This window comes from Hylobates moloch, unplaced genomic scaffold (genome assembly GCF_009828535.3).
Source record: "Hylobates moloch isolate HMO894 unplaced genomic scaffold, HMol_V3 SCAFFOLD_6, whole genome shotgun sequence".
NCBI classification, from domain to species: domain Eukaryota; kingdom Metazoa; phylum Chordata; class Mammalia; order Primates; family Hylobatidae; genus Hylobates; species Hylobates moloch.
The window spans coordinates 123,194,139-123,218,780 of NW_026652281.1; the positions used below are offsets into that span (position 1 = coordinate 123,194,139).

General features: G+C 40.8%; 1 protein-coding gene across 2 annotated transcripts; it reads right to left on the reverse strand.

The window, feature by feature from the left end:
* Positions 1–2: 2 nt before the first annotated feature.
* Positions 3–21,007, reverse strand: PLAC8L1 (PLAC8 like 1). 2 transcript variants are annotated; one of them, XM_032158242.1, is made up of 4 exons: positions 19,609–21,007; positions 13,579–13,715; positions 1,162–1,298; positions 3–264 (listed from the first exon to the last, which is right to left on the reverse strand). In XM_032158242.1, the coding sequence occupies exons 1-4, from the start codon at positions 19,728–19,730 to the stop codon at positions 124–126; spliced, it is 537 nt and encodes a 178-aa protein (XP_032014133.1). In that variant the 5' UTR covers positions 19,731–21,007; the 3' UTR covers positions 3–123. The 2 variants fall into 2 exon arrangements, 1 of the variants encoding a protein (XP_032014133.1); XR_009213971.1 differs by lacking the exons at positions 3–264; positions 1,162–1,298 and having other exon boundaries at positions 13,502–13,715; positions 19,998–20,183.
* Positions 21,008–24,642: the final 3,635 nt, after the last annotated feature.

The window sequence follows — 24,642 nt, forward strand, 5'->3', positions numbered from 1 at the left end:
CGTAGAGGGGAAATCATTTATTTTCATACCATTTCAGTAAAAACTTAGGAAAAAGCAATTGTTCTACTGAGAGGTTTGAGAGGAGGGTGTTGGGGAGTAAGGAGGAGGAGTTATCTTGCTCTGTCAAACCAGGGTGTCCTTAGTCATTGGGACTGCACAGATTTCATAGACTTGGGAGGTCCTCATCTTGAGTTCCCGGGCCACCTGGCAGATGGCAAAAGGCCAACAGCAGTGCACCGCCAGCCAGTCTTCACACAGCGTGCCCTAGGGCAAGACCAGAGTCTGTTCTGTTGTAGTCACACAGGCTCATTTTTCTTCCCCAGGGACCTGTACAATGTTACCTCCTGGCCCTTCAACCACAGCTTCCAAGGTTCACCAACATCCTTAAGCCAATTCCCAGGGACACTAAGTTGTATAAGTGTATAATTCAAGCAGCTGAATTGCTAATCAATACCTGTGAATCAGAGCCCTGCCCTTAGGACCTCTGATATGGGCCTTTATAATTGAAACCACTGATTTCTCTATCAACTTCTTGGTTCTTTCTCTTCGGACCTAATATTTATAATTATTTATTTCTTTGGAGTAGGTAATAAGTGCACATGGTCTAAAATTTCAGTGTAAGAAGGGATAGGAAGTAAAAAGTAAATCCCTCTCTCCAGCTGTCCCCAGCCATCCAGTTGCCTGCCTGGAAGTAATCATTGTTACCAGTTTCTTGTAACCACTTCCAGATAAATTCTATGTCTACATAAACATATACATATATAGTATTTTAAAATAGTTCCATACTTCTATGCTTTACTTTTTTTTTTTTTTTCATTTAAAAATATATCAGTCTGGGCCAGACATGGTGGCTCACACCTGCAATCCCAGCACTTTGGGAGGCCAAGGTGGGCAGATCACTTGAGGGCAGAACTTTGAGAACAGCCTGGCCAACATGGCAAAACCCCATCTCTACTAAAATAATATGGTATTTTAGTTAACTTATATTTCCTGGTAAAGAGCAAAATTTTAAAATGTATTTCCTTTCTCAAAGTTTCCCACTAAGCATGGTATGTTTCAACATCCTCACCCACCCTTCTTTCATTTGGAAAATCATAGGTTTGGAAGGCATCTAGGTTTTCATACAGATTCAGGTTCACGTATATCTTCAAACACACTTACCTGTATTTTATGTCTCTCCCTGGTGCCAATTCTCAGTGCAAAGGTGGACCCAGGTAACAATGGCCAACAAAGACACTCTCCATAATGCCTGGCGATGTCACACTCAAGACACATAGGACAGAATAGACCACAGAAACCTGTCAATAACCACATCCAAAAAAGCCAAGCTTCTCAGATTTCTTGGAGCAACTTCACATCTCAAAGAATATTTACAACTTTATGCCACCAGTTTAATGCTGCACTGTCTCCCTGCTATCAGACACTGAGAATAAATAACCAATTCCCAAAACTCATTGTATGAAAATTGCCATAACTGAGCCAAATCAAAATTGCCTTCTTTTGTTAAACACTGGCAAAGCTGAACCTGATACAACTCTGTTACCATTGACTATGGTAATTGTTTTGCTCCTGTTAAGAGAAAAATCATCAAATAATTTTTTTACAGTTGAATCATAACTGTTGCTTCCATTATGTTCATCTATCTAATTTCAATATTTAAAATAAACACGGCATACAGGATACTTTTGAAAAACAGACATCTATTTCTATAAGTGTAATTGAAAGGTCTTTTATAGTACACTGATTCTGCCTCCTATTCTTATCAGGGCTTTATTCTATTTCTCAGACCAAGTTATTCAAATTTATGTTAGTGTCTTGGAGCCACTAACATCTGCCAGTTTTAATCTGCAAACTATTAGGGGCTTGGTTCCTTGAACATCGACTGGAAACAATTTGTCATTTATTAGTTCACTCATCTTTACTGATATTGTTTTCTACACATTCTGCATGAACCTTCCAACACAGAGGTTCTATTCTAAATATGTTTTGGGTCACAGACCATTTTGAGAGTACAATGATAGCTATGAACTCAGTCCACAAGGGAAAAGAAAACTACACGCACATAGACATGCAAAATTGTGCACTCAATTTCATGGAGTTCATGGATCCATTGAAAATTATTAACAGACCACAGGTTAAGAACCCCTGATACACAGTTAAGATGTTATATCACCTAGCATCATAAAAGATGACAACTCTGATGAATGCAAATACTTAGGACTGTGAAACAGCAAAAATTCCAAGCTAACCATAATCTCTGAAAATATTTTTAATAAATATTTTATGGAGGCATAATTTATATATAAGAAAATGCACAGGCCATCAGTGTTCAGTGGGATGAGCATCAACAATCACATACACCCAAGTAACCAAACGTGTGGAACATTGCTCTCACCCCAGAGCTCCTGTGTCCCTTTCCAATCAATCCCAGCCCTTCCGTTGCCCACTAGAGGCAACCATTGTTCCAATATCTATTCTTATAGATGAGTTTTGCCTCTTTTTGGGCTTCATATTAGTGAAATCATGTTTGCTTTTGTATCTGGCTTCTTTCATTAAATATCATGTTTTTGATGCATCTATGCTGTTGTGTGAATCTGTCTCTTTTTTTAGAGTTGAGTCATATTCCATTGTATGAATATTCCACAAATTGTTTCTCCATTCTCCCATTGATAAACATTTGATTATTTCATTTTTTGCTATTATGAATAAGACTGCTATGAAGACTCATCTGTGTTTACACAAGCGTCTGTTTTTATTTCATTTGGGTGATACCTGGAAGGGGAATTGCTAGGTTATGGGGTAGATATATGTTTAACTTTGCAAGAAATGACAGACAATTCTCCAAAGTATTTGTACCATTTTAAACTTCCGTCAGCAATGCATGAGAGTTCTATTTTGTTTATTTATTTATTTATGTACTGATTGATTTTGAGACAGGGTGTCACTCTGTCACCCAGGCTGGGGTGCAGTGGCACAATCATGGCTCACTGCAGCCTCAACCTCCCAGGCTCAAGCGATCCTCTCATCCTCTCATCTCAGCCTCCTGAGTAGTTGGGACTACAGGCATGCACTACCACATCCAGCGTATTAGTCTGTTCTCACATTGCTATGAAGAAATACCTGAGAATGGGTACTTTATAAAGAAAGGAGGTTTCATTGCCTTACGGTTTCGCAAGCTGTACTGTAAGCATAGCAGCTTCTGCTTCTGGGGAGGCCTCAGGAAACTTACAAACATGGTGGAAGGCTAAGGAGAAGCAGGCATGTCTTACATGGCCAGGGAAAGAGGAAGAGAGCAAAGGTGGAGGTGCTACACACTTTTAAACAACCAGATCTCATAAGAACTTACTCACTATACAGTACCAAGGTGGGATGGATCCAATTGTGATTGGATCACAGGGGCAGCTTCTAATGGTTTGGCATCATCCCCCCTTGGTACCATATAGCAATCCCAGGCCCCATCTCCAACATGGGGGATTACAATCCTATGAGATTTGGTGGGGACACAGATCCAAACCATATCACTTGGCTAAATTTTTTTCTTATCTTTTGTAGAGATGGGGTCTCCGTATGTTGCCCGAACTCCTGGGCTCAAGCAACCCTCCCATTTTGGCTTCCCAAAGTACTCGGATTACAAGCATGAACCACCACTTCTGGCCAAGAGTTCTGATTGCTCCATATCCTCACCAACATTTGCTATTGTCAGTCATTTTTATTTTAGCTACTCTAGTGAGTGTGAAGTAGTCACCATTGTCTTTTAGTGCACCAGACACGAAGGCTCACATACCATGACACCAGCACACTGAAGAACTTCCTGACAATGGTCTGTCTCTGGCTACCCCTTGTTCTCCCACAGTGAACACTTCAAAGTCCCATTCCCAAATTCAGTGACAAAAAAGCAAAAAACTAGGAATTCTGTATCTTAGACTCTCCAAGGCTCCAGGACTCTGGACTTCAACTTCGAATAGTGGATGAAGTAGCACAAGCATACAAAGGGTATGAGGGATGGGGGCAGGGAAAGAAGCAGCCTGCCTTTAAAGATCAGAACGTCTATTTCATGTATTTGAGAGTCTCAAGATAGTCACTAAATCATCTACTGTAGACATCTCTTGGCCCAAAGCAAACTCTGAATTCAGTCTCAAATAAGACTGGGATATTTCACCCTACATTTAAAAACCAATCTCAGGTAGATCGGCAGGCCCCACCCAGCCTGGATACCTGGTATGAACAGCTTAGAGGACAGCAAATGGTCCAGTAAATTTACTGAGAGTGCAGAGTACTCACACTGTATGCAACCTTGAATTAGGGGATTTTGAAATCAATGGCACATAAAAATCAATCAACTTTCACTTTACGTGTGGATTACAAAATAGTGTAAATCCCCGTAAGTAAAAAAAATTAATCAAAATTTTCTTAATTGTAAAGCTGGCAAGCTAAGTGACTAATAAATAGTGTGTACACAATTGCCTCAGCTGCACCACTTTAACTGATAAAGAGAAATGCCCACTATTCTCAATATGTATATTGTACAGAAATTGTTTAAGTGCATTTGAACTCTTGCACCATATTTTATGACTCATACGCTTTTTAAAAGAAACACATGCTTTTGTTTTTATTTTTAATCTTTTTTGTCATATAATCATGTTATCTAAGTGTTCATTAGGAGGTAGTACTAGATGCTGAAAGAAACATACCTCAAATTCAATTACTGTACTTTGAAGAAGAAATTAGATGTGATTTTTAAAAAACACTATGAAAGACAAATTTTAATTGTATAATAGCTAATATTTATACAGAGTTCACTATGTACCAAGCCCTGTTAAAATCGCTCTGCACATATTAACTCATTTAATCTTTGCAACAATCCTATAGGTACTCTTCTTATCCCCATTTTACAGATGAGGATAGTGAGGCCCAGAAGATTTAAGTAATTTGTCCAAATTCACACAATTATCAGTGAAAGGCAGAGGAGAGATTGAACTCAGGTAGTCTGGTCCCAAAGTCTGAACTACTATACATATTATATATGTTCTCATGTTTTATGTATTTATCTATTATGCCACAGTAGTTGTGGATTGGTGTGCTAGAGAGTAGACAGTATCCTATCACTACTTTACATTTATTCCTGTAGGGTAGACTTAAGTCAGGCAACTTCTTCTTTTTTTTTTGAGATGAAGTCTTCCTGTCTTCCTCTGTCGCCCAGGCTGGAGTTCAATGGCACAATCTCGGCTTACTGCAACCTCCACCTCCTGGGTTCAAGCGATTCTCCTGCCTCAGTCTCCCGAGTAGCTGGGAATACATGTGCCTGCCACCATGCCCAGCTAATTTTTATATTTTTACTAGAGACAGGGTTTCGCCACGTTGGCCAGGCTGGTCTGAAACTACTGACCTCAGGTGATCCGCCCACTTCAGCCTCCCGAAGTGCTGGGATTACAGGCTGAGCCACAGCACCCAGCCTCAACTTCTTTATCAAGTATTGCTGCTCTGTACTGTGAGGAATGCAGTGGGATATGGAAACACTGTCAGGTCACACCCCAAGAAGGGATGCACAAAATCAGGATGATGGGATCCTTTGTTCTAAAGACTCTCTAGGAAAAAACTTTACAACTCATAACACAGGCCAAGAATAAGTATCTAGAATATATATAGAACTCTTGGCCAGGCACAGTGGCTCACGCCTGTAATCCCAACACTTTGAGAGACCGAGGCGGGTGGATCATTTGAGGTCAGGAGTTTGAGACCAGCCTGGCCAACATGGTGAAACCCCATCTCTACAAAAAATACAAAAATTAGCCAGGTGGTAGTGGCATGTGCCTATAATCACAGCTACTCAGGAGGTTGAGGTGGAAGAATCCCTTGAGCTTGAGAGGTGGAGGTTGCCATGAGCCGAGATCGGGCCACTGCACTCCAGTCTGGGCAAGAGAATGAGACCGTCTCAAAAAAAAAAAAAAAAAAAAAAACAAAGACAAGACAAAACAAATCAAAAAACTCCTGCAAATCAACATATAGAAGATTAAACAAAAGAAGAAAACGGGCATAGGACATGGGCAGGTAATCCACTGAAGAGCAAATACAAGTGGCCAATAATGAAGGCAAAAAGTTGCTCAATGTCATTGGAAATGAATACTAAGACATCCAGAAACCACTTATTATCCATGATAATGCCAATTTTAAAAAATTTGTCAGGCTGGGTGCAGTAGCTCGCACCTGTAATCCCAGCACTTTGGAAGGCTGAGGAGGGCAGATCACCTGAGGTCAGGAGTTCAAGACCAGCCTGCCCAACATGGTGAAACCCTGTCTCTGCTAAAAATACAAAAAATTAGCCAGGCGTGGTGGCAGGTGTCTGTAATCGCAGCTACTCGGGAGGCTGAGGCAGGAGAATTGCTTGAACCCAGGAGGCGGAGGTTGCAGTGAGCGGAGATCACACCACTGCACTCCAGCCTGAGCAACAAGAGCAAAACTCTGTCTCAAAAAAAAAATTGTTAATATGATATATTGTGGGGAGCCATGAAGAAACAGGTACTCCACACACAGATGGAAGTAGAAATTAGCACAGCCACTTTGGAAGGCAATTTTGCTGAATCTATGAAAATGTTACATCATCTAGGACCTAGTGATTCCACTTATCAGTGTCCACCCTGGACCAATGCTTATACATGCTCACAAAGAGGCAGGTACAAGAATAGTCACCGCAGCATTACTTGTAACTTTAAATTTGAAACAACATGAATGTATATTAATAGGCTGAAGTACAAATAAACTATAATGGTATAATTATACATACTGTGGAATACAAAAGATCAATTAAGAACCAACAGAGTTAAATCTCTAAGACAAATTTTGGGTTTAAAAAAATCAAACTGCATAATGACATGCACAGCATAATACATAATACCATTTATATTACAAATACAGAGAAATATAGAGAAAAAGATCAGGAAGGAGACTCTCTAAAATTTCAACACTTTGGGAGGCCAAGGCAGGAGGGTCACTTGAGGCCAGGAGTTTGAGACCAGCCTGGGAAACATAGCGAGACTCTATCTCTACAAAAGAAAATAAAAAATTTAAAAATTAGCCAGGCATGGTGGCACGCACCAGTAGTCCTAGTCACTCTAGAGGCTGAGGCAAGAAGATCACTTGAACCTAGGAGTCCGAGGTTATAACAAGCTGTAATCATGCCACAGTACTCCAGCCTGGGCAACAAGCAAGACTCTACCTCTATAAATAAATAAATACAATTAAAAGAAGGGACGTGATTCCCTTTTCTGTAACATTTTGTTTTTTTATAAGGTAAATGTATTGTTACTAGGGAAAAAAATTGCTTTTGTCTTTTTTTTTAAGGAGCTCAGATTCAAAAGGGATAAATTTAGCTTCTTCCTCTTACACCTAAAGGCCTGGTGGTTATGTAAGCACCCACAGTATAAATGATCCAGGCCTGTTCTCTGAGATGGGCTCCACCCGCATGTGTGGAATGTTGCTCATTATTCATCCTTCTAACTCATAGGAGAATCAAGAGAAAGAAAAGAAACCTACACAAAACCAGAGTCTGGAGCCCCAGAGAGTAGAAGCAAGAAAGGTGGGTGGAAATTGCAGCAAGGCACATTTCAGATCAATTATTGCAAAAGAGGCAGAACTTTCTAACAATGAAATGCTCAGAAAAGAAATGGGTCATATTCATACATTGCTGGTGGGAGTGTAAATTAGTACAACTTCCAAATGGAAAGCCATTTGGCAACATCTATCAATATTTAAAATAGCACATACTATTTGACCAGCAGGTTTACTCTTTAGTGGTTATCCAACAGACATGCTCACACACATGCAAAATGACATCTGTGCAGTGATATTCATATAGCAGTGGTTTGAATGGCAAAGTCTGGAAACCATATAAAGGTCCATCAATGGAGATTTTCAGATAAATAAGCTATGGTACATTCATACAATGGAATCTTTGCAGATTTTTTTTTTTTTTTTTTTTTTGAGACAGAGTCTTTTGCTCTGTCACCCAGGCTGAAGTGCAGTGGCGTGATCTCAGCTCACTGCAACTTCCACCTCCCGGGTTCAAGCGATTCTCCTGCTTCAGCATCCCAGGTAGCTGGGATTACAGGAGCCCGCCATCACGCCTAATTTTTGTATTTTTAGTAGACGGGGTTTCATCATGTTGGCCAGGCTGGTCTCAAACTCCTGACCTTGTGATCTGCCTGCCTTGGCCTCCCAGAGTGCTGGGATTACAGGTGAGAGCCACTGCGCCTGGCCGAATCTTTGCCGAATTTTAAGAAATTAGCTCCAGATATGTTGATATGGTCTGATCACCTAGATATTTTTTTTCTTTTATATTTCTTTCAGAAGAATGTAATGTGAGATATATTATTAAATTAAAATAAGCCAAAGGTACTAGACAGTATGTGTTTACAGTGCTATCACTTGTATAAATTATATACACACACACACACATATAAGCAAAACATCTAGAAGGATAGATACCAAAATATTAACAATATTTATCTCCAAGAGCTGGGATTACAGGATGCTGTTTTTTTCTTTTATCGTTTTTTGCATTTTTCTTTTTTATAATTATTATATAATACTTTTATAATTAAACATCTATTTTAACTTTTTAGATTTCTACGTCTGTATAAGTATATGGACTATATTTGGACTCAAGTAAAGGTATTTGACTCTGGAGAGAAAAACCAGGTAGATAGAGAAGAAGGATGGAGTACTAGCTGCTTTTCATATACAAAAAAGGTAGGTACTTTTGAATTCTGCATTATGTGCATGGTAGTCTTTACAAAATAATTTTTTAAGGTGCTGAACTGGGTCCAAAGGAAATGAGCCCTCCTCCCTGGAAGTGCTCAGAAAGTCGAGGCTGTCAGGTCTTTGCCAGGCACATTGCAGAGGGGATTTACGCAAACAGATGGGGGAACAGACAAGCTGACTCGCAATATCCCTTCTAACTCTGAGGCTCTATGAGTTTTTCAATTAAATATGATAAAGAAGCAAATGAGAATACAAGTGAAAATTCATTTATGTGTTATTCAGCAAATATGTTTAAGTGCCTCCTATGGTCTAAGTGCTCTGTTGGGCGTCAGAGCATTGAACAAGAAAACTGTGGTCCCTGCTTCAGGGAGTGTACAGGTTACCTGAGATGCAGTGTGGGGACACGAATCCCAGTCCAATGTCTTCTCATGCCTCCTTCCTTTTCCAGAAAACCAGGGAAAATTCTGGCTTGCTTTCTTCTTCCTACCTTGGGTATCTACTAGTTCCTAGTACACATCAGTCTCTTTACTGCCTGGTGCTCACAATGCCCGCTACAAGGAAGCTGTTTGAGTGGCTGGCCCTTTCCTATCTTTCAGGTAACAGCTTAAGTCAGCTCCTCAGAGAGACTGTCCTTTATCCCATTCTCCTATAATTTCCTTTCATAACACTCTGTTTAATTTCTTCATGGCATTTATCACAACTGTAATTATTTTGTTTATAGATTTTTGTTGTTGTTGTTTTGTTTCTTTTGTTTTGTTTTGTTTTGAGACAGTTTCGCTCTGTCACCCAGGCTGGAGTGCAGTCACGCAATCTCGACTCACTGCAACCTCTGCCTCCTGGGTTCAAGAGGTTCTCCTGCCTCAGCCTCTGGTGTAGCTGGGATTACAGGCATGTACCACCACGCCCAGCTAATTTTGTATTTTCAGTAGAGATGGGGTTTCACCATATTGGCTATGGTTGGTCTCAAACTCCTGACCTCAGGTAATCTGCCTACCTCGGCCTCCCAAAGTGCTGGGATTACAGGTGTGAAGCCACCGCATCCAGCCTATAGATTTGTTTATTATCCATCTCCTCTAAGACACTGTCTCTGACCTATTCACTAATATGTCTGTATCACCTACCTTGTGCCTATACATGGGAAGAAACTCAGTAAACATGGTTGAATCATGAGCTGAATTATGAGTTGATTACACCTTCCGCATAAACCTTCTCTGAGGCATCACAAACATTCCCAAAGCTGGACTGCCCAGTCTTTTACGCACAATGCTACTTAGCAGCCACTTATTTCACCTCAGTTTAATCTTCACATCTGAGCTCTCAGCTACCCTATCTTCAAAGGACACAGAGACACCCATTTGCTAATCCCAGTGCAGTGTGAATTCAGATGAAAGCACAGAGGTGGGAAGAAGGAGGCACTTAAAATACATAATTACAATAAAATGAAGCAAAATGTCAAAAAGAAATGGAAATCACTGCTGTTCATAATGAGCCTTTGCTTAATGGATGACAAATTGTAGCAATAATTCTCAGCGTTTGATGGAAAAATGTCCCAGGATGGGAATCTGGCATGGAACAGTCATGAGAAGAAGCTCTCCTTTTGTTCCCAAGTCTGTCAAAACGATGTACACAGTGATTTACTCTAAATAAAACTTTGTGGATAAAACAATCCCCAATTAAAAGTCTTTCTAAACAAGGAGGGGAAGAAATCCAAGACTCGTAGCACTCACACTCCAGCAGCATTCTCAGAATTACAGTGCAGATAATGAGTGTGCATAGTAATATATTACCTTTAAGTTTTCTTCTAAGACAATTAACTTTAAAACACTATGAGCAGTCACAACATGGAAACACAACTAGGGAACAAAAATTACAGCACAACATTCGAGATCACCTTGAACCCTATCCATGGCCTTTCCTTCAGAATTCATGCCAGTTGTAAAGAATATTGTATTTTTCCCCATATCCTTTTTCCTCCCCTTGTCACTAGAATGGGCTCTCAAGTGGACAATCAGGGAATCCTCAGGAAGTGTGGTTGGTGTCCTGAGCGTTGATGTGGGTTGAGAGCAGAGGTGAGCAGTGAAGTAATGCTTAAGGCAAACAGTATGGCTGAGGAGTGAGAATTCCTTGATCAGCTTTTCTAGGTGCTCTTAGGATTATGTAGAAATCATTCTGCAGCATCTAATACAAGCCTTCTGACTCATCTACTCTTTGCTGTCAACATGCTGAAGGATAATTTTTTTTAAGTAACAGTAATATTAATAGCTAAGATTTACCAAGTGCATTGTAATGATATTTTTTTGAATTTTCCTGGTAACTGCACCCCAATAGTAAATTTAGGAAATTATCCCTTCCTTATTATGAACCATATTGGTAGGACCATCATTCAGAGAACCCTGGCCTGGTCAAGAAGTAGGCACATGATCCAAGCTGAGCAAACTGAGCTGCTTCCACTGAAACATCAATTCTCAGATGGGGATGACACAAGGATAAAAACATTTAAAGCTGATCGGACTGTCAGCTAGCACATAATAACAATGCGTCTTGTCCCTTTCTGGGCTTGGCTTTTACCTGGCTCATTGATTCTGGGAGCTATCCCATGGCCTTCTAATGAAATTCAATGTTGGCTTATATATTCGTTTCCTAGGGCTGCCATAGCAAAATACCACAAACTGGGTGGCTTAAAACAACAGGAATTATTTTCTCATGGGAGAATTCTGGAGGTTAGAGGTGTGAAACCAAAGCGTTGGCAGAGTTGGTTCCTTTTGGGGGGTCAGAGGGAAAAATCTGTTCCCTGTCTCTTTCCTGGCTTCTGGGGTTTCCTGGCTTTTGGGGTTTGTTGGTGCTCCTTGGCTTGCAGATGTGTCACTCCAGTCTCTGCTTCTGTCTTCACATGGCCTTCTCCTTTGTGTGTCTGTGTCCAAATCTCTCTCTTCTTATAAATAAGGATTGACTTTATTTTAATTTGACTACATTGTAAAGATTCTATTTCCAAATAAAGTCACATTCAGAGGTTCCAGGTGAACATGGATTTTAAAGTGACACTACTCAACCTAGTACAGCTTGCAACCCTAAATCCCTAACTGATCCAGTTACGCCTCAAACCAGTGTTAAGAGTGGGTTCTATACATGTTCTGTTTTCATCTTTACAGTAAACCTTGAGGTAGGCACCTTTATCATCTTCATTTTAGAGGTGGAAAAATGAAGACCCAAAGGACTTGTTCAACGTTACATGGCCAGTAAGAGCCAGAGTTAGGATTCAAGGTGTATATGTGATACGAAGCTATTCTCCTAACCACTACACCATATTCCAGGCTTTGTCCTAGTTAAAAGTGCACTGAAGTTCCCCCAACCCCCAACCATAAGCTATGAAAGGAAAATGGTCCACTTATTATTCTGGGGCCAGATCTGCACATTTGTGCATGGCTACTCTAGCTCTCTGTACCTTAGTACTGGGTGACTATCAAAGTCATGAAAAGAGCAGAGAATCAGGAAGAATTCTGAGGGAACCAGAGAACAGCTTCCATAATTGTCTGGTCAGAAATCCACATGGGTAGCAGCGACAGGAAGAGACTTGCCAAGCTGTGGGTCACGGGGAAGACTCTCAGCTGAATGAGGACTTGCTCAGAGTTCTCTGGTTGATACATCCTGTGAGGCATTAGGACAAATTCAGATCTTCCGAGAAGGCTGCTATATCCTTCAAAAATATTTTACCCAGGGTCTGTTGAATTTAGAACTTAAGAGACTAACCCTCATCCATCACACATACCCTCCCTCCTCCCAGAGAGATGCTGTGATCCAATTGCTCCCTAGGGCAAGACCATCAGGTCCCGGAAGGGGATCCTGACATGTGGTACCAAAGATGGGTCAGAATGTCCTAAGGTAAAAATAGAATCAATGAGCTTTGAACTCTAAGCCCAGGGGGAAATCATGTAGCCAGAAGACAGTGTTATTTGCCCCTCTTTATAGCTGAAAAGCGTCAAACCAGTGTCTGAAAAGATTTCAATCAAGGAAGGGAGTTTCTTTTTGTGATTGTTCTTGTTGATATGAGTACTACATACTCTTCCAAGACAACTGAAAAAAGAAAAGTAAAAAGGAAATAAACACTATCCATTAACCTGCCATCTGGAGACATCTGCTATAAATATTTGTATTTGTATTCTTCCAGACATTTAAGAAATGTTTCCCTCTCTCCAAAAACACGGTATCTACTGTGCACAGTTTTGCAACATGTTTCTTTAACGTAAAAATGTATCCAAATCATCTTTTCATCTCATTAAATATTATTCTACAATATGACTTTTCGTGGCTGTATAATAATTCATTGTGTGGATTCCTCTTGTTGAACATTTAAGTTGTTCCAGGTTTCTGCTGTAATAACTAATGCTGCAAAATTTAATGTTCCTGCTAAATCTTTGCACATGATTTATTTCCTTAAACTCCTAAAAATGTAATTACTGGGTCAAAAGCTATGCAACAGCTGAGGTTCTTTCTATATGGATTGCTAAACCATCCCCCAGAAGAGTTGTACCAATTTACACTCCCACCAGCAGTGGATAAGAAAGCTCATTTTGTGCACTTTGCCAACAGTGGAGTCTGTCATTTAGAAATCTTTGAAGGCACCACTTACTCTATAAAAGCATCCATATCTCTGAAAAGCAAGATTTTTCCAGACAAGGAGTACATTTGAGTCACTGAAAGATTAGTCCAGTTATTCTGAAACCATTTAATTACTGTCCTTGTGCCGGCTGTAGCTTTTCCACTCACTGATGTCCTGGAAAAGAAAATGGTGAGGAGGAACTTAAATGAGGAGGAAAAACGTACAAATTCTCCTATCTCTGCAGACACTGAAGAGTCCGGTGCTCCAGCCCCCGCCAGTCTGGACAATTGCTGTGATTGTCGTCCTGCCACTGGCTCCCCGAACAGGCTGCTTCACCACAGCGCTGGCTGGTACGTGGCCCCTGGAGAGTCAAGGATGATAATTAACTTGGAAACAAAGGTGTTTCAGAACAATAACCATTAAGCCAAGTCAGAAACATAAAGAGATAGGGACCCAATGATGCCAAGGGGCTCACAATTCATAGCCCAAATCGACTTTGCCATCTCCCTCCCTCCTCCTCCTCCATGATACCTTCTCTTCTGGCTTTTTGCCTCATCTCTATTAATGGAATTATTGTTCCAAATCCTAACACGCAAATTCAAGCTCAATGTCCAGTCTACTTCCTCAGTGCTTCAAATAGTTAAATTCACAAATTTGGAATCGAGGCCTCAGTTCAAATCCAGGCATTCCTGGAGGCTTGACCATGGTTAAATGACTTTACCTCTCTGCTTTCCGTTGGTTTTGATGAAAAAACTACCTCATAAGATTATTATGTCTATTGAAGGACATCTGATTCATTTACTGTGCCCAGGGGATGTGTGATAAAGCAACTCTGAGTGAGCTGCATCCCAAGGATTTTGAATCTTTACTGAAGGGATACTGAGAAAGAACTGGACTGAGTGGGCAGACTGAAACCTGGACTAGGCTGTTGAAGTTGACATGGGTATCATTTAAGTGAATAACCCAGACTTCAGAATATGTCTTGATATCAAATTATTGTATGATTGATCTAGTGGTGCCACAAAGTATACTTTGGGTTGATTTTCCCAGAAAGAAATGAATACTCCTATCATCAATCATTCTGAATTAGAAAATGAAAACCTGGTGGCTGGGCTTCAAAAGCGAGGTAAGGAAAAACTTCTCTTTCTGAGGCTGAAAATCAATTGTGCCGGAACTTCAACCATGGGGATGTCTGGAGTGATTTCCAAGTGAAGTGTAAGTTGCACTTGGCCTCATAGAAGGGGTGGGTCAAGAGTTGGGTAGAAGGGCCCTAGAATGAATCCGAGCCTGTGCAGTGTGCTAATTATTCTGTTTTGTGCTTCTCTTTCAGCAAGCCTCATAAGATTTTGCACCTGGTTTCTGATGTGCTATGAAGAATTAAAGAAAGAGCCTGCCTCATAGTTGAGACAAAATAAGAGACAGCAGCATTTCTTCCTCTAACAGTTGTTGCAGTAGGGTGCGGCGGCTCATGCCTGTAATCCCAGCACTTTGGGAGCCCGAGGCAGGCGGATAATGAGGTCAGGAATTCAAGACCGCCTGACCAACATAGTGAAACCCCATCTCTACTAAAAATACAAAAAATAGCTGGGCGTGGTGGCGTGCACTTGTAGTCACAGCTACTCAGGAGGCTGAGGCGGGAGAATCGCTTGAACTCAGGAGGCGGAGGTGGCAGCGAGCTGAGATCGCGCCACTGCACCCCAGCCTGGGTGACAGAGCAAGACTCCGTCTCAAAAAAAAAAAAAAAAAAAAAAGTTGTTGCAGTAATAGTTGCCAAAGTTCAGCACCTGGGACACATGGCCTAGAGGCCAAAGCAGAACATTCCTAACTACCCTTAAGACAACATCCTGGGGGCATCTTGGAAACAGCTGTGGAGCCCATTACCTCTGATTTCTGGCAATAAAGCCAATGGAATTTCATGGTATTATGGTGTAAGTTGCATTGTGGATCTTATTAAGATCCACATCTCTTTTTCATGCCACCAATACGGATCATGTCCACACCTTCCCAAAGATGACAGCACATTTCTTGTTAAAAAAAGAAATTCCCAAGCCTTCCCTCAGACCAACTGCAAAGGTTTCCAAGAATGAAGTACAGAAATCAATATCAAAACAAGGCTTTCAGGTAATTTTTAAGCACTCATGCCATTCTGAAACCTGATACCAGTAGATTTGGACACTAGCGATGGTGACTGCAGTAGTCTTCCCACTAGCTAGGTGGTGATGTCAATGCAAGAGAGATGGCAAAAAGTAAAAAAAGAAAAGGAGAATAAGAGGTAGGGATGTTTGGAACATATCCAGTCTAAATGTCAGTGAGAATCAAGACAATACTTAACAAAGGGCTGGAAATGATGTACCAGAGCTTGCAAGAGAGGTTAGGGTTGGAAGCGACCTGTCTGGAAGTGTGAAGTGGAACTATGAAATACCCCAGCCCTTTTATCCATTAGGCATTATAGACAATTCTCATGGTCTAATGAGCTTTCCAAGAACCTACCGTGGAAAAAAAAAATTGGCTCCAAAATATAAAAACTGCAAATAAATTAATGCTCAATTAAACACAAAAATCTAGCATTATGTCAATTTTATTAATTGCCAAATTTAGAATTCACAAATATTTAACATTTTGAAAACAATTTATAAGTTCTCATTTTGCAAAAATTCCCAAATATGAATGGTTGCTAAGAAGCAGCAACTAGACATAAATGAGTTATTCATAGTCAAAAAAATCTCAAAAACAAAATTATAAGAATTCTTTCAAGTATTGTACAGAAAAATATATATATGTATATAACAAATGTATGGGTATATTTTAATATGTTTGTTATGATGTAAGTTAGGGCCCATTTCTGTAGACTGCATCACATCCCCCAAAAGGCATATATGTTGAAGTTCTAGCCCCCAGTGTGAATGTATTTGGAGACAGGGCACTTAGGAAGTAATGAAAGTTAAGTGGAGTTGTAGGGGTGAGATCCTGATTCAGTAAGTTTGGTGGCCTAGGCCTGGCACAGTGGCTTATGCCTATAATCCCAGCACTTTGGGTGGCTAAGGCAGGTGGATTGCTTGAGCTCAGGAGCTTGAGACCAGCCTGAGCAACATGGTGAAATCCTATCTCAACTAAAAGTACAAAAAGCCAGGCATGGTGGCACGCACCTGTGGTCTCAGCTACTTGGGAAGCTGAGGTAGGAGGATTGCTTGAGCCTGGGAGGAAGAGGCTGCAATGAGTTGAGATTGCACCACTGCATTCCAGCCTAGGCAACAGAGCAAGACCCTGTCTCAAAAAAAAAAAAAAAAAAAAAATAGGTGGCCTTATAAGAGAGATTGCTGTCTCTCTACAGGCACGTATAGAGGAAAGGCCACGTGAGCACACTGCAAACCAGGAAGAAAGTCCTCGCCAGAGCCCACTTGGGCTGGCACTCTAATCTCAGACTTCCATTCTCTAGAACTGTGAGAAAATTATTTCTCTTGTTTAAGACACACAGCCTATGGTATTTTGCTACGGCAACCGAAACAGACTAAGACATCTTTGCTAATTTGAAATTGGCCCTGAAGAAACTACTTTTATATGTCTTATTTCCTCTGCCTCCATGTGTGCTCCCTGAGGTTGGGGGCATATGCTGTTCCTCCCTGTATACCCAGTATCCCGCACACTACCCTGAAACCTCATGGGTGCATGATAAGTATTTGTTGGATTGGACCAAATAGATTCACTTGTCTCTTCTGTTATATTTGAGTCCTCCTCAAGGCTAGCTACAAATTTATGTGAACTTTACTGTGTTTCATTCTCTAGTAAAGCCACAAGTCTTGGGCATGAATTGATGAAATACAAGCAGAGGGTAGCCTAAAAGCTTTCTGCATTCCTCCACACAAAGGCATTTACCTCTCAATGTGATGGCCACAAGTTGGGGCTTCCATCATTAGGCTAAGAGATTCAATCATCTTGTAGAGGGATTTCTTAGGGCAGCCTAAGAATAGAATGCTTGCTTCTAACTCAGTATTATGTGCATGACACCTTTTATTATAGCAAGGAATGCTGCATTCTATCCATTCCAAATCAAATAACTAAGAGGATAGCTTTTCCTTAATAGAAAAAGAAAATGGGTTTTTTCTGTGTTTACCTTTTTTTTTTTTGTCTTTTGTCCTTTTTTGAAACAGGGTCTTGCTCTGTCACCCAGGCTGGAGTTCAGCGGCATGATCATAGCTCTCTGCAACCTCGAACTCCTGGGCTCAAGAGATCCTCCTGCCTTCGCCTCTCAAGTAGCTGGGACCACAGGCACATGCCACCATGCCCAGCTAATTTTTTTAAATTTTTTGTAGAGATAGGGGTCTCACTTTATTGCCTAGGCTGTTTGTCTAATTTTGAACTCAAGGATAGATTTGTTATTTATTTCCTTAATACCCTGAGTCTTCAGTTATTTTTATATTAAAATGTTTGAATTGACATACACTGGCTAAGACATTTCAGTTCAAAATGATTGCTTATGTGTTGTAATTGAAATAACAACCATAGCTTCACTGAGTACCTTCCATGTACCAGGATCTCAGTAGTTCATTAAGAACTGAAAGATTATTCAGGGGCTGCTACAGGTATCAGACTCAAGTAGCTTCTGTAGCTTCCTAGACAGCTTTTCTATATATTACGCCCAGGGAATCTTATGCTACCATGAAGAACAGGAATGAGTATGCAAACAGTGGATGAAGCTTATGGCCACAAAGCTCTGCTAAACCAGAGAAGATGCTCATTTACCTATCAAATTCCACAAGTTCTTCATTTAGTAGAAAAAGCAAAGATTTTAATTTCAGACACAAAAAAGTTCAAATAGTTACATTCTAGTTGTTTGATCTTATAAAATACAACTTGTCACAACCTTCAGCTCTGGCCTCCTCCTCCATAAAATTGGATTTAAAATATCCTAGCTCCTCAGTTGCCAGAGTATTAAACAAGATCATGTACCTGACACATAGTAGGCATGAAGTCAATGGCCACTGTTATTATTCTAACTTCAGGATCCTGTGTATGCTCTAGGGCATTCTGTATACTTTTCTCAGAAACGAAGAAAGGAGAAAGGAGAGCTGGACCAGGTTTTCAGTTGTCATATGTGCTACCAAATGCCTTAAAATTCAGGCAGAGTGATGGCCAGGCATGGTGGTGCATGCCTATAATCCCAGCCACAAGGGAGACTGAGGTGAGAGGATTACTTAAATCCACGAGCAAGACTCCATCTCTTCTTCTTTTTTTGAGACAGAGTTTTGCTCTTGTCGCCCAGGCTGGAGTGCAGTAGTGTGATCTTGGCTCACTGCAATCTCTGCCTCTGGGGTTCAACCAATTCTCCTGCCTCAGCCTCCCTAATAGCTGGGATTACAGGCATGCACCACCACGCCCAGCTAATTCTGTATTTTTAGTAAAGACAGGGTTTCACCATGTTGGCTAGGCTGGTCTCAAATTCCTGACTTCAGGTCATCTGCCCACCTCAGCCTCCCAAAGTGCTAAGATTACAGGTATGAGCCATTGCACCCGGCCTCAGACCCCATCTCTTAAAAAAAAAAGATTCAGTCAGGGTAACCAACCATTCCAGTTGGCCCAGGACCAAGGGTTTTCCCAGGATAGGGAACTTTTAGTGCTAAAAGCAGTACAGTTCCAGGCAAACCAAGATGGTTGGTGACCCTAACCCTCAGAAGCTGAGGGAGGCTTTAACTCAGGAGGCAGGAGGCTAACTCCTGTTAAAGTTTGATGGATGAGATACATACTTTTCCCCCTTTTTGACCTCACTCCATTCCTCTTCCTCTTCTAGCACAAGCCCTCCCATGTCTCCCACATGTTTGGTTCTTCAGCCTGGGATGTTACATGTCACTCTTCCGTAATCACACTTGGGAGTATTGAGAAAACATTCTGCCTTGCACCTAGGCCTCCTTGATTATTTCAAACTCAGCTGAAGCCAAAACCCTTGAGTTTTCATTTCAAAAGGGTGGAAATGATTGGCAGTCTTTAAAAATAAAGTTCCACTTGGTCAGGGTTCAACATTTTAAGTTAAGAATAAAGAGATACCATTTCACCCAAGCCAGCCCTTTTCTTGTCACCAGCCAAGAAAGGCCAGAAGGAACAAATCACTTGCCCTCTTTTCAAGTTTGCATGGAGAAAAGATAGCAACCACTTTCTTCCCAAGCCCAGTTTTCTTTTCCCTGGCTCCTTGTAAGTAGAGGTTGATTCAATAGTCCAACTGAAGAGCAAAAGCTAGGGGAAAAACTCATCCTATTCCCTACCTCAAGTTGGAAATAAAATATTGTTCATCTTCAGATGACATGTGTGACAACAGAGGTGAGTATATGTTGAGTAACGAAAGATCCTCAGGACACTTGAAGAAGTTACTTCCAAACCAATTCATAGTGAGAAGTGTTTTCTTGTCCCTTGGGCTATCCTTTTTCCCTTTGGCAATAAGCTGGTTTCTAAACTTAGGATTAGTCCAAAGTGAAACATCTCTTGAAAGAATGTTCCCTTAATATTCTGGAACCTGAGGTCATAGCAGTGTAACTGACAGACATCTTTTTTCTTTAAAGACAGGTATACACCTAACTGTGGACACATTCATCTTACTAATCCGTAGGGAGATATTGCTGGAGTATAGAGTAAGTAGAAAAAGAAAAAGACTTACCTTTGGTGGAAAACTCTTTAAGAGATGCCTCTAGTAAACATTTATCTAGCTAAGTGCCACTTGACCATTCCTTGGAAGATTCAGAAGGCTGAAAATTTCTGCCATGCCATGTGACTGAGAAGCAGCAGGGACCTCTCTTCATCCCCTGAACTGCTGGTCCAATTCAGCCAGATGATGCAAGTCCCATAGCCAACCCAAAAGCAGGAGCAAAAAAAGTCTTTCAGTGCAGGTATTGTATTTGAATCCATCTTATGAAAGGTGGTCTCCTCAAGTTTGAGCTATGGTAGATTGCCACAAGCCTCAAAGCCTTTTCAGAACTTCCAGAAATTCTCTGCTCTTCCATTAACTTCATTGATAATGCCAGGAAAGTGGCATTTCTTCTTTCCTACCCAGTCCAGATGGAATCTAGTAATCGAAGCAGGGCTTGCCTGGTGATGTCCTCACAACAGCTCTGAATCCTCAAGGTCTTAGTAGCCTCCGAATCATGCCTCTAGCACATATCTTATGGAGGTGTGGACCCTAGAAACACTGGGAAATATCCTAAGACAAAAAATTAGGCAAAATTTCATGTTGAGGAAAGGGCTCTGCAATCATAATTCGACATTACATTAGAAAGACATCAGGAGGATACCGCCAATTATATCATATATTCTTTTCATCAGACCCATAGAGAATGGTTGTTTAGGGTTCTGAACTTCAAAGCATTTACTTGAACCAGGTTGTTAGGAAAAGTCTAAATCAAAGATCCTTCCAAATCAAGATTCCTCAGACATAGCTTCATAACTGTCTTCAATCATGGGGTTCTGGGCAACTGTCATTGTCTTCTTAACAGTAAGGATGCACCCTACATTAAGGACAGGTATGTTTTTTCTGCTTACTACTCTATTCCAAGTGCTTACCACAGTGTCTGGCACACAAAAAGCACTCAATAATTTGTTGAATAAATGTGCCCTACATGAAAATTCAGGTTTATAAGAATAACAGAAATTAAGAGGTGATTACTAGCTTTGCAAAAAAAAAGATTTACAGTAAGATTCTTTGAAGAGTAAACCACCATTGTACATGTAAGCTATGACTCCATATTTTTACATTTCATTTTCACCCAACTTTTCTAATCAAACGTCTATTGTATGAAGTGACTAATCCACATGCTACACAGCTTTTTCATTTAAAAATAAAATGAAAAGAAAAGCCATGTGCTTTACAAAAGGATGCCAAATATTTATGAAAAAGAAATAATAGCATTAGAATATCACCATTTTGCATAGCCCCAACATAACAACTTATCAAGAAGGAAATTCAGAAGCATTAAAAGCATTAGATAAAAAAGATTAGGAACCGAATATTCTCAAGGTGCAAAAATATAACTATTCCACATATTTCTAATTGCAAAAGAGAAAATGTACGTTAACTATAAAAAGTTCCAGAAGTACTCAAAATGCATATTTACATTGGAAAGTTCTGAAAGTGTAAGAAAAAAAAAGTACCCTTACAATAAAAGCTCTGGGTGTGATTTTAACAAACATGCCTTTACATCAGAAGGTCCTAGAAGTGATCAAAATGTATCTTTAACATTACCCTTCACCCTTCCTCCATGATTGTAGGTTCCTGAGGCCTCTCCAGCCATGCCTCCTGTATAGCCTGTGGAATTGAGTCAATTAAAACTCTTTTTAAAATAAATTACCCAGTCTCAGGTAGTTTTTTATAGCAGTATAAAAACACACTAGGCCAGATGCAGTGGCTCACACCTGTAATCCCAGCACTTTGGGAGGCTGAGGGGGGCAGATCATCTGAGGTCAGGAGTTTCAGACCAGCCTGGCCAACATGGTGAAACCCCATCTCTACTTAAAAATACAAAAATTAGCCAGGCGTGGTGGCAGGCACTGTAATCCCAGCTACTCAGGAGGCTGAGGCAAGAGGATCGCTTGAACCTGGGAGGCGGAGGTTGCAGTGAGCCAAGATCATGCGACTGCACTCCAGTCTAGATGACAGAGCAAGGCTCTGTCTCAAAAAAAAAAAAAAAAAAGAAAACACACTAATACAAGCTCTATGCACAGCAGAGGGCCATTACAAAACTTATTGATGCTGTAAATTTTGGGGTGAAGTATTTTCTACCTGACTGGGGTCCATATAAACGTCTCCTTTCTCTGACCTCCTAATGGCCCTGGTAACACTGGCCTTGGTCAAATACATTCGTGTTTTCCATGCACGAATTCTTTGTTGTCTAAGTGTAGTGCAATGAAGATGGAGGCCAGGGCTGTAATTCAACTCTGCTGCTAATATATAGGATCCTGAGCCAGTCACTTTGACCTGTTTCTTCATGTGGCTCCTTGCTATTCCTTCAGCACACCAGCTACATGCCCCTGCCTCAGAGCAAAAAATGCTTTTGACCACATATGTGCTAACAAAACTACATATGCATTTACCCTCAGACCCACAAGCCCACTTCTACAAATTGAAGATACACCTCCACAAAAGTGAAATGACATATTCATGAGGTTACTCACTGTATCATTCTATACAAATGCCATAAAATACTAAAAACTTAGAAACAACCTATATGTCCATCCATGGAGACTGGTTGAATAAACTAAGGTACACTTTTACAATAGTATTACATGAGCAAGGAAAGAAGAGGGGCAAAAGAGGAAGGAGGGAAGATAAAGGAAGAGAAAAAAAGATTTTTTCTTTTTTTTTTTTTTTTTGAGACAGAGTCTCACTCTGTCACCCAGGCTGGAGTGCAGTGGTGCAATCTCAGCTCACTGCAAGCTCCGCCTCCTGGGTTCACGCCATTCTCCTGCCTCAGCCTCCCAAGTAGCTGGGACTACAGGCGCCCACCACCACGCCCGGCTAATTTCTTTTGTATTATTAGTAGAGATGGGGTTTCACCGTGTTAGCCAGGATGGTCTCAATCTCCTGACCTCATGATCCACCTGCCTCAGCCTCCGAGTGCTGGGATTACAGGTGTGAGCCACCACACCAGGCAGATTTTTTTCTTTCTAAAGAGACAGGGTCTCACTTTGTCACCCAGGCTGGAGTGCAGTAGCACGATCATAACTCATTGCTGCCTCGAATTCCTAGGTTCAAGTGATCTTCCTGCTTGAGCCCCCCAAGAGGCTAGGATTACAGGCCCATGCCATCACACTTGGCTAATTTTTAGATTTTTCGTAGAGACAGGATTTTGCAATCTTGCCCAGGTGGGTCTTGAACTCCTGGGCTCAAGTGATCCTCCCCATTCAGCCTCCCAAAGTACTGGGATTACAGGCATGAGCCACCATGACTGGCCAATAAAAAGATTTCTATGAACCAAAGTAGAAAACTGTCCAGGCTGCCGGGCGCGGTGGCTCACGCCTGTAATCCCAGCACTTTGGGAGGCCGAGGCGGGCCGATCACAAGGTCAGGAGATCGAGACCACAGTGAAACCTCGTCTCTACTAAAAATACAAAAAAATTAGCCGGGCGTGGTGGCGGGCGCCTGTAGTCCCAGCTACTCGGAGAGGCTGAGGCAGGAGAATTGCTTGAACCCGGGAGGCGGAGCTTGCAGTGAGCCAAGATTGCGCCGTTGCACTCCAGCCTGGGCCACAGAGCAAGACTCTGTCTCAAAAAAAAAAAAAAAAGAAAAGAAAACTGTCCAGGCTATGTTGTTAACTAAAAAAGCAAGATGGAAAATAATTATAATATATATATAGTAAATTATCTATATAAATATGATGTAAAATAATATATATAATGCTACTTCTTATATAAGAAAGGAGAAACTAAAGTATAAATATTCACTTATTTTTAGAAAAAGAAACACAGGAAAGATACTCCAGAAACCAATGACAATGTTTAGCTATAAAGTAAGTAGGAATGTGGTGCCAAAGAGTAAGAATTTTCTTGGTTTTGACTTTTGAACTTTTTTTTTTAAAGGGATGGGGTTTTACCCTGTCACTCAGGCTGGAGTGCAGTGGCATGATCACAGCTCACTGCAGTCTTGAACTCCTAGGCTCAAGTGATCCGCCTGCCTCAGCCTCCCAAGTAACTGGGACTATGGGTATGAACCACTACAACTGGCTAATTTGAAAAAAAAAAATTTTTTTTTAGAGATAGGTCTCACTATATTGCCCAGGCTGGTCTTGAACTCTCCCACCCCAGCCTCCCAAGGGGCTGGGATTACAAGCACAAGCCACCACATCTGGCTGAATCATGTATTTTTACTTATTCAAAAATCCGATAAAAAGAAAAAGCAAACCATAAAACTGAATATAAAGAGAAATGAATAGCTTTAATTCTATATTAAAAGCACATACAAGAAAGAATCCAAGAAACATTTCTTGATTAAAGAAAAAAACCAGCCAGGCATGGTGGTGCATGCCTGTAGTTCCAGCTACTTGGGAAGCTGAGGCAGGAGGATCACTTAAGCCCGGGAGATCAAGGCTGCAGTGAGCTCTGATTGCATCACTAAACTCTAGCCTGGACCACAGTGAGACTCTGTCATCAAAAAAAAAAAAAAAAGCAAGCAACCACATACCAAAAAAGAATTCAGGAAATATTTAAATAGTGCTCTGACTATATCCCTTAGAGAGATACGTTCTAAGGACACAAAGAATTGCAAAACAAACAAAACCAAATACTGTACTTATTTATTGCTAACAGAATTGGAT

What these genes read in the sequence shown, in the direction of transcription:
- PLAC8L1 (XM_032158242.1), bottom strand. Translation starts at nt 19,730, where the DNA reads ATGAATTGGTTTGGAAGTAACTTCTTCAAGTGTCCTGAGGATCTTTCG. An exon ending in TATTTTATTTCCAACTTGAG is followed by an intron (nt 13,716 to 19,608) that starts GTAGGGAATAGG and finishes TTGACTCTCCAG; the next exon opens with GGGCCACGTACCAGCCAGCG. An exon ending in CTGCAGAGATAGGAGAATTT is followed by an intron (nt 1,299 to 13,578) that starts GTACGTTTTTCC and finishes GGTTATTGACAG; the next exon opens with GTTTCTGTGGTCTATTCTGT.